At 44.8% G+C, this 10,612-nt stretch overlaps 1 protein-coding gene across 1 annotated transcript; it reads right to left on the bottom strand.

Annotated features, from left to right (window-relative positions):
* Positions 1 to 7,029: 7,029 nt before the first annotated feature.
* Positions 7,030 to 7,878, bottom strand: LOC135400494 (probable serine carboxypeptidase CPVL). Its single transcript, XM_064632326.1, has one exon. It carries the CDS (start codon positions 7,876 to 7,878, stop codon positions 7,030 to 7,032), a length of 849 nt encoding a protein of 282 aa, XP_064488396.1.
* Between the last annotated feature and the right edge of the window lie 2,734 nt (positions 7,879 to 10,612).

Genomic DNA, 10,612 nt, shown 5'->3' with positions numbered 1-10,612 from the left:
AACACGGATTTCCAGGTAGCAGCTCTTTTGCTCAGTGGCCTCATCGTCCGAAACTGCATTTCTCGCCGCTCCCGAATTGCCAGGTAGAGCATGGTACGTTGACTCTGGCGCTACCAGCCACATGTGTAACGACAAGGATTTCTTCACGAAGAATTATCGGCAGTCAGCACAAAATATTACCCTGGCGAATGGTCAGAGAATTTCTTCACATGGAATCGGTGATGGCATTCTACAGTGTCGCATTTCTGACTCCAAGTGCAAGTCGGTCAAGGTGAAGAATGTACTCTACGTACCCTCCCTCGAGAGTAATCTTCTGTCTCTAAAGTGCCTCACGCAACAAGGCAACATGGTGACATTTCAAGGAGACCACTGTATCGTTACTAGGAGGCAGGAGGTGTTGGCTAAGGCAAGAGTGGAAAATAGTCTCTATCGCTTGTCGACTTTGAGTACTACGGCTGCCAATCTCTCGCGGTCGTCTAGTCACCGAGAGTGCGTACACGTATGGCACCTTCGTCTCGGGCATAGAGACGCAGTAGCAGTCAAGCATTTACAGCAGGAGGATTTGGCAGATGGGATCCTGATCGGCGACTGCGACCACTTGGTAGAATGTAACAGCTGTATCAAAGGAAAGATGAAGAGGGCATCCTTTCCTAAAGAGACTTCGTCGCGAGCGGGAGCTGTTCTGCAGCTTGTCCACACGGATGTCTGCGGCCCCATGAGGACTCTAACGCCTAGCAAAAACAAGTACTTCCTCACTTTCATCGACGATTTTTCACGATACACTGTCCTGTACCTGCTCAAATCTAAGGACGAGGTATCTGCAAAGCAGGAGTACTTGGCCCTGATGCACACAGAGTTTGGGCGTCATCCGAAATCGGCTGCCAGGGCATGGAACATCAAAGCCAATCAAGTACTACTTGGAGTGGGCTTCACACGGAGCCAGGCAGACCCCTGTTTGTACACCCAAGTAGTGAATGGATCCCGGCTATACGTGATTGTATACGTGGACGACATGTTAATTTGCCATCGAGACAATCCTACCATAATGGGAATTTGGCGTCAGTTGAATAGGCACTTTGAGATGAAGGACCTTGGACATGTCTGCCACTACCTTGGTATCGAGATAGAGAGACCACGTCACGACTGTTTCCTGCTACATCATAAGAACAAAATAGATGCATTGCTGGAGAAATATAACCTCAGTACTGCTAAGATCAGCTTCACACCAATGAATCCAGACTATCTGAAGTTTATGGGGAAAGAAGATCTACTGCCCAGCAAGGATCTCTATCAGAAAGCAGTCGGAGAGCTGCTGTATCTGAGCACGACGACACGACCTGATTTCGCCTGCGCAACTGGCATACTTTGTCGTCGAGTGAGCAATCCGCGTCAGCGGGATTGGGGGGCCGTGAAGAAGCTGTTCCGGTACTTGATGCATACTCGGGACTTTAAGCTGACTCTTACAGGTCGACAAAGCTTGGATTTGACAGGATATGTCGACGCAGACTGGGCCGGCAACGTCACTGACTGCAAGTCAACAAGTGGCTACATCATCCTGCTTGGAGACAGCCCAGTCACTTGGTCCAGCAGAAAGCAGTCATCTGTTGCTCTGTCGAGCACAGAAGCAGAGTACATTTCCGCGGCTTATGCTTCACAGGAAGTTTTGCGGCTGCGTCCATTGTTGGAAGATTTCGGACTAGTCATTGATCAACCGACACCTATGTTCGAGGATAATCAGGGCTGCATTAAGCTTGCCCTTAGTGAAGGGATCAACGCCAGGACAAAGCACATCGATGTCCGTCACCATCGCTTATGTGATCTAGTAGCACGCAACATCATCAACTTTCAGTACCGCAAGTCCGCTGACAACATCTCGGACGCGTTGACGAAACCTTTACCACGACCGAGACTGGAAGCGTTAAGGCAACGAATAGGGCTCATCAAGGGATAACCTGTCGAGGGGGGGTGTTAGAAGAAGTCGACATGCTAACCTCGTTGCATGCGCACCCATTCTGGCGCACCTGCCCCACTTTCGGAATAAACCCGTCCCGTGCACACGCACTATTGCTGGCTCCCAGGTTTACTGCTTTCTCACATATATAGTCTACATTCGCTAGTGTAATGGGGAGTCATTGATTAATAACATACGAGCCTCAGCCTCCTAACGAAACCTAACAAAAGGACCGTCCTGGAAGTGTAACTGGTACGCTATTGGGTTAGGTCGTTACAGATTAAGCATACAGATTACAGGCACAAAGCGTCACGGTCGCCACACCCAATAGCGCGTGACAGGATTACGTGGGCGAGCATATGCAATACTTATTTTTATCCGTTGCAGATTTTTGAAGAACAAAATGCTATGAAGGCACATACGAGGGCGGTTCCATAAGTTTCTGGCCCGACGAACTTTTAATAGTCGTAGAGACGAAACAAGTGTATCACTTTTCGACATAGTCATCCTTAACTTCGATGCACTTTTGACAACTTTCAACCAGCATTCTTACACCCTTGAAACAGGGATGGGCAGTAATAGTAATACTTTGTATTATAATACTATTACTGTAATACTTTTGAGTATTTGTATTATGTATTATAATACTCATTTTTGAAATGTATTTGTATCTGTATTATAATACTCATTTTTGAAATGTATTTGTATCTGTATTATAATACACAAAACGAGGTATTACATGTATTATAATACTTTTGAAGGTGTAATACTTTCCCAGAGGTCGTAAGTTCGACCTGCAAAGTGTCACCCGTGCACTTTATCAGTAATTTTTCGGGTCCCACAAACATTTGAACAGGAACAAGGCTCCTATTACAGTGTTCCCCTGCCCCAAATTATCCCAAAGCGAGTGACTTTGGGGCCAGAGGTTACTGGAGGTTTCCTCGCATTCCTTCTACTTCAGTATCCGTAAGGATGAGTCATACCAGTACAAGCCCTTTGTCTTATGAAAGAGTGCGTCCAGTGCAGCCAGTCACCCCTGTACGTGGTTGCACTATGGGCAGTCACAGGTTTTTGAACGGCCCACATTTTATCGTCCAGAGTGGATGAAATCAGGGCTCTGCCACAGTGAGAGCAAGTTGTTCACTGCGATCGAATTGATCAGCGCTATCTGATCTTATTCGGAAAGATCAGGCCATGTGCAAAAATGTAAGCGTGAATAAAACGTCATTGGAGAATGATTGTCTCGATAAGTAATGGGCATATATCTAAGTATTTTTTCTGTTCTTTTCCTTTTTTCTTCCCAAGTTAAGTATATTGCAAGCGTATTACAAGTATTACTCGTGTAATACACAGAAGTATTAGTATTATGTATTATAATACTCATTTTTGAAATGTATTTGTATCTGTATTATAATACCGATTTCTAGGAAGTATTATGTATTAGTATTATAATAAAAAATATGAGTATTACTGCCCATCCCTGCCTTGAAAGAATAGTCCGAATTTTTGTCCGCAAAATGCTGGAAAACTGTCTCTTGCACCTCACTATCGTTTTGAAATCTCCGTCCTCTGAGATCCCTCTTCAAGTTTGAGAACAGGAAGTAATCACTCGGTGCCAAGTCTGGACTGTAGGGTGGGTAGTGGATTCCTTCGAAGCCGCACTCCTTCAGTGCAGCCTTGGCAACAGAAGCCGTGGTGACAGGGGTATTGTCCTGGAGCAACCGGACACCTGGACTCAACCTGCCGCGCCTCTTTTCCTTGATGGCGTCTTGCAGTCGGTGCAGCAGTGAAGCATAATAATGACTAGAGTAGCTTGATAGGCTTGTTGGTTACATGACTCGGAGAACAAGCCCCTTTCCCCTCCCTACCATTGGTTATAAATGTGCTTCTGCTGTACAGTAAAATCTTGTTGATAGTGGAGCCTCTGTTTGTGTGTCTTCCTGTGTTTTTCTCCCTGTTTTGACTGCTCCTTGTTCTCCGAGACTGAAGCATAATAAGTCGCATTCACTGTGGTGTTCCTCTCTTTGAAGTCGATGACGAGGATCCAGTGACAATCCCAAAATATTGTGACATGATCTTCTTTGTGGATTGTGTGACCTTGGCTTTTCTTGGGGGTGCTTCTTCTGGTTTGCGCCATTCCATCGAATCCTTTTTCGAAAGGGGATCATAGTAGAGCACCATAGTCTCATCCCCTGTGACAATTGACTTCAATATTTCTTCTTCGTTCTATTGACAGGGCTCCAAAAACTCTTTGGCACAGACGACGCGCTGTTGCTTTTGAACTGACGAGAGAAGTCGTGGCACCCATCTCGCACTGACCTTTTTCATGTGAAGGCCCTCGCCGATGATGCGAAAAACGGTTGTTTTGGAAAGCCCCAGCCTTTCTGAGATTTCCTTCACCTTCAGATGCCTGTCGCTCACCACTTCCTCCTTGACAAGAGACAAATTTTCTTGTGTCACCACTTCCACTGGACGACCATCGCGTGGATCATCTTCAATAGACTATCGCCCCAGTCGAAACTGCTTAGCCCAGTCCTTTACCGCTGTGTACGACGGAGAGGCTTCCCTGTACACGTTGTCCAGTCGCGCTTTAATTTCTCTAGGCGAACGTCCCTCTTTTGTCAAGACTTTTATCACAGCGCGGTACTTGATTTTTCCATTTTAACTGAAGAGTGCACCCTGGCTGATTGAAATGCCGCTCTCCAACCGACAAAAGCATGGAGAGGGTTGAGGGTGGTGCTCCGGCCCTCCAACAGATGGCGCCACGCGTCCTTAACCGCATTTTCAAATTCGCGCGCATTTTCTACCTCGGGCCGGAAACTTATGGAGCCACCCTCGTATGCCCTTTCTGCAGACGAGATCTACAGTCATTCGGAAATCCTTTACAAGAGAGCACGTAACTACAAGATGAATAACTTATTTAAAGTTCGTTAATTTACTCTTTAAGTAGAAAATATTGGCCAAAAGGGAAATAGCAGAGTGGGGCATTCCTCGTTGACAGTCATTCTAGGTTTTAAAAGTCCTGATACAACTCGTGCTGTGTAATATTTATCGCCAAATTTCGTTATGCAAATGAGCCCGAAACAACACGTCCCAAGAGCGCATGACCTTCGCAGGTGGCGGTTACCTGGCCAGCAGATCAGCGCCTACTCCAAATCATTTCCATCGCCCTAAGGCCCTGTATAGAAAGGGGGAGTCTGGTCATTAATGGTACTCGTCCATACCAGTCCCCCACTTCTGGGGCTGTCTGGCCACAAGCCAATATATCGATACTGGAGAATAATTTCGAATGTGATTTGCAAGATAGTTACACGTGAATATATATTATCAGAACGAAATTAAAGTAATTTGTAAACAATATTAATCCAACTCTCGCTTCACTGTGTGAGGTTATCCTGCCATTTTCGCGAAATTTTGGTGTCATGGCTGGCAGGCCCCCTAGAAAACAGCAACCAACCAAAAGATTCCAAGTTTGCTTGACATGCCCAGCAGCCTCTTTTCTAGGCTCCTACCAGTCGAGAGACTCACTTTCTAATACATGGCTTTGCATCGTTCCAGAGCCCTTTATAGGGAGATTCTCTTGGCCATTCTCTGATTTTTTGCCGCCTGATGCGTTGAACCTGTTTTGACGTCAGGGTCGTTGTTTTGCCGCCCAAAGAGCCTTAATCAAGGGGTATCCCCTTATCAGCCTTCTGATTCGCACCAAACTTGTGCGCATTACTGCGCAAACCGCTGGTCAACCAAAATCGTCGCGGTTGACCAGCGGTTCAGAATGTAATCTGCAGGAATAACCGAGTTATGACCCACAGGCGCCTGTGATAAGTCGGCTTTGTTGCCAAACTGAAAGAGTTCAAGGACGGAGGGCTTCCGAAGGACGATGTACGCACGTGTCTTCCCTTCTTGCATCGTAACCAAAGACCAGGATCAGTATGGCGTCGGCAACCGGCTGTCGTCGGGACAACAACAGAGCAGAGGAAGGTCGTTCGGTCATGACGTCGCATCATGCGCTTCAAGTTAGCTCCTCCTAGTGGCCAGACTCTCTCTATAAACGGGTCTCCTGTGGCCTGTGGCCTCCTGACGTCAAAAGTGCTGTCATGCCTGCGCTCCCGATTGGCATGGTTTAGGCTCGTTTTGCATACCGAAAGACTTAAAGACTCGCTCATAAAGACCATGACTTAGATTTCATTTGCTCACTTGCTATTGATTAGCTGATTTTTCACCTACCCTAGCAGTGACCGCCCTATACATCGATCGCCATCGTTTCAACATTGGACATCATCTCATCTTATTCAGGCTACAGTCGTGACGCTGCCCACATGAGTGAGGGTAACAACTGCAAACCGCTCTGGTCACCATGTCAATATTTCGCAATGGATATCTCGCTTCAAGCCATTTTCCGGTGTGACAAGCAGATACGAAAGCTTATGATAATAAACATACTGTGACGATAGCGCGGCAATCATTTATTTCTTTCTTTTTGTCGAAATCGTGGAATGAGGCGTACGTAAAATTACGTATTTCAAGGCAACAGAATAGGCTACGTCATACATGACAAGTATAAGATCCTTTTCCATCACAATGCAGTAGACTGCATAGCTTTCATGAAACTTTGTGTTTTGTTACTCTCTTAGGTCATGGTCATTTTACTTTTAAAGTATCATATGAAAGGCCTTGCTTCCCAGGTTTGCTCATTTATTATTAGCTTTCTCTGTACATGTGGCTATCCATCAATCACCATTAGGCATAGGCGCGCCTTCGACATGGAGACTACAAAAATATGTTTTACTGACCACGTTGAAGTCTCCTGATATGACTGCCAATAATCGAGCATTCCTGTAATATTTGTACAACTGTATACAAACAACCCTTCCCTGGAATAGTTCTTGTACATCTATGATTTATTCGTTTGTGATTTTGAATGAATGCAATGAAATTTAATAATCGCGCAATAAACTATTTACGTTCAAAAACGAATGCGGAGTTGAGACGAGGGAACATTTGCAGTGATCAATCAGAAGTTTTTATTGAGGCATAATATAATGAGCTGCTAGTATGTTAAATACTCACAGGCTTAATACTCACAACTCATCCTTAGCTGATGGATCTGTTACATAAACGCCACTTTTGTTTACCTTTTTAGTAATAAATTCCTCATCGCTGATAAACTTTCGCACCATTACAGTCGACGCGTGTGGTTGGTCAAAGAATGGATAGTGGCCACTGGTAAGTAGCTTTACCAACATTAAAGTCCCGCCTTCCTCGACTTTCTTGCTTATAAAGTAACCAGAGAAGTCTTTCTCGTCTTTTTTTCCCCACCAAGGCTTTTGCTGCGCTCCCTTGAAATCTTCATGTCCATTCCATTTGAGCCCCCTCACGAACTCCTCCGTCACAACATTAGACACTTTAAGGTCCAGTTGTCCAAGGAAGATGAGGACTTTTGTTCCATTATCGAGCAAGAACTCCAGCTCTTTGTCGATGCTTCGATAGAGATCCTTTATTAGCTTCATCATTATTATAGAATCTCTCCCTCGAAATGAAGCATTCTTACCGGCGTGGATGTCTTCTCGAAATGTTTCGTTCTTCATTAGTTCAACAAATTTGAGGTGTTCCTCTGGCTCTGTTGGCTTCATTGCGTTTCCATTGTAGAGGAACCCTGTTCGTCGAAGTCGAAATTTGGGATCTGAGAAATTCGTGGTCGTTCCAAACGTCTGTGTATATATTTTCAAGGCCTTCGTCACGTTTCCCGACCCTACAAGTTCTTTCATCTTCTTGATGTTATTTGTAATTTCTTCGTAGCCGTGCTGGTCCACCAGACCAAGATTTAGGAGGAGGTCGGATGTATCCACTTGTTTTAGAGTCTCGGTAAACAGGCCAACTCCACACATGACTCCTTTGAAGTTTACTCGGGGTTGCTGGTCCTTTGTCATGTTCCTGAGGAGATGAACTCCGAAAGCTGCGGCCGATCTCACTGCAAGGTCACAACGTGTGTTTAAGAATCAGAAAATTCTCATGTTATGTAAACTGATCTCATATGTACATATATGCATAGAACACAGTCATAAAGAAAAGCGCATGTGTCTAGCATGTCTTATCAACAACCCTTTCACATGCTTAAAGGTCAGATATGCCGATTTTTTAGTAAAGCAGGATTGAACCATACACACGCTGTGTGTCCATTAGGGGTCGCTGAATAGGAGTGCGAAATAGTTCGGTTCAGCCGTTCGTAGCTTCTAGAAAAACATATTTTTTAGTTTCCCGACAGCCCGTCAAACCGTGCGCAAACCCTGGGCAGGGGAGCACCAACATCACTGCTCTACGTTTTAACTGTCTTAGCTTGGCATGGACTCTTGGCTTGGGCGCTTGACTTCATTTGGTTTCGTTCTGTGCGTTGTGAATTGGCAAACAACTGTTAGGTTATTGCTAACGCCGGAAACAAGTAACATGTGAAGGTTTATTTTGCACGACATCGTTTGTAATGCGTATTTCCTTGTTCTGACCGTGTTGTTTATGAGCTGTAGTGATGTGTGATATGCCACAGTGTAGTTGTCGAGAATGCGACGGTGCTACGCTCGCGGCTGTTAGAACAATACATCTGAGCATTCATGTGGTACCTACGACAAGTTACCAAAAGAGTAAGCAGTGCGAAGCTCTTTGCTGACAGCGATTGACTGCCGTTCGGACCGAGTTCTACCCCTGAAAGCAACGATTTACTCCAAGCATTTCGACCATTAATGTTATCATGGGCAACGCGCAGTCCCAGAGTCAATTTGGAATGTCAGCACGAGATCGTCTGAAGTGAGATGCTGTACACGCAAATTTTGAAATGCGGAGGAGCAAGGCAAAAAGAGAGAGCTAAATGGAGGTAAGTCGAGGTTCAAGTTCGGGTTTATGGAGAATATAGCTCCTATAGCAGAACAGTCTTGTTAATACTACTGCGATGTAAAAATAGGAAGCTTCGTGAATCGATTGTGCAGCTCCGTTAGCTACTGGGCTTCATCTGAAATAGCTACGATTAACAACACAGCAGTATTGATAACCTAACTTGTGAATTACCACAGGTGCACGAAGAAGGTGGAAATGAATTTGGGTCTGGCTTGCATCTGCTACATGAAGAAATTGCTGATACGCCACTTGCAGTCCAGCTGCCACCAACAGGTATGACAATGTGATGTTATAATTTCAGCATTGATCTACATTCCACTTTTCATGGGCGCTCTCATGCAGACGTCCTTGGCACCTCTCTTAAATCTACCCTCAACATTACAACCTCCGGTTTCAGAGTGGAAAACAAAGGCCACCAAGCCGATTATCTACTACCTCCCAGTTCAAGCACTTTTGCTGTCCAAACAGTGTCTCCTATGGATGAGGTGGTACAAGCTTCACTGTCTGATGTAGAACGTACATTACATTAATTCTGTTAATTCGCCCTTTGCACATTTTTGTTACTTTTAGTCGGATCACTGTTGGAGCTACAATCCTTTCTGACACGCAGGAGCTGATGTAGTCTCTGATGACGTTTTAGAATTTTAACTGGCATCAACGACCATTGAAGAAGGTGCCCAATTAGTGAATGTTTCATTGAGGAGGAGCCAAAAATTCATGTTAGCATTGTCTGCCCTTGTTAATGCAGTGTCTGTGTTCTGAGAGCTAATAAAAAGAGGACCTATATGTTTGTCACAACTTCACACTAGATAGTGGTAGTGCATCGGGACGTAAGCAAAATACGTGCGTTCTACAATATTTGTGATCAGAAAACAACGAAATTGCACACCGGCTTGACGCAACAAATGACAATTTTAATGCAGACGTTTCGTCTCCCATGCGGGGGACATCATCAGTGAAAGCAAAATGAGAGGCGACCGCAACCAGCGGATTACTTAACCAGGTCGGCGAACACTTCGGGGAGAGGGCCGCGATTGGTATTACACACTGAAGGTTCTCCTCGCAGGTGCCATGACTCAAGCAGTTTCCTGGGGCCCCACCTTTGTTCTCTGGCTAACGTCACAGCATTCGTGTAGTCAAAAGATAGATCTATGTTCCAACAATGCTCGGTGAGCTCTGTCTTAGATCGCGTTGCGTTTGTTGAGTTGCGAACATCTCGTTCGTGCTCTTTTAGTCTTGTACTGCGCTTGCGGCCCGTCTCTCCAATGTAGCAGAGTTGTACACGTTACTCGAAAAAAGTAATTGATTACAATTACTGTTACCACTGCGCGAAAAGTAATTCTTTACCGTTACAAATTACTTCATCAAAAATGTAATACGTTACCGACTAATAATGTAACCCGTTACTTTACCCGTTACTTTTAAATTGTGGGCCATTGCAAAGCCAACAAGCTTGCAGTGAACGCAACCATGCAGTTCTTGTTGCAACTTTTAATATGAGACACCAACATACATGATAAGTGAAATTCACAAATACATTTGAAAGCAACATACAAAACACATACACGCGTTTATTACAGATTTATATACAAATTTAAAACAACATCGAAACATTCGCTTCGTTTTGTTACTATTGGTATGTTCAGCCCGCACAGTTTATCAATACAGTCACCTATTTTACCGTTGCCCCAGTAGGTCGCGGTTGTAAGGGCTTATCATATTACTGTGGCGTGTATGGAACACGTGTGGGCTATATAGAGACGGTAGTAACAGTGACCT

The sequence above is a fragment of the Ornithodoros turicata genome, chromosome 7, assembly GCF_037126465.1.
Source record: "Ornithodoros turicata isolate Travis chromosome 7, ASM3712646v1, whole genome shotgun sequence".
In the NCBI taxonomy this organism is placed as follows: domain Eukaryota; kingdom Metazoa; phylum Arthropoda; class Arachnida; order Ixodida; family Argasidae; genus Ornithodoros; species Ornithodoros turicata.
This window is presented reverse-complemented; position numbering and strand designations above follow the sequence as displayed.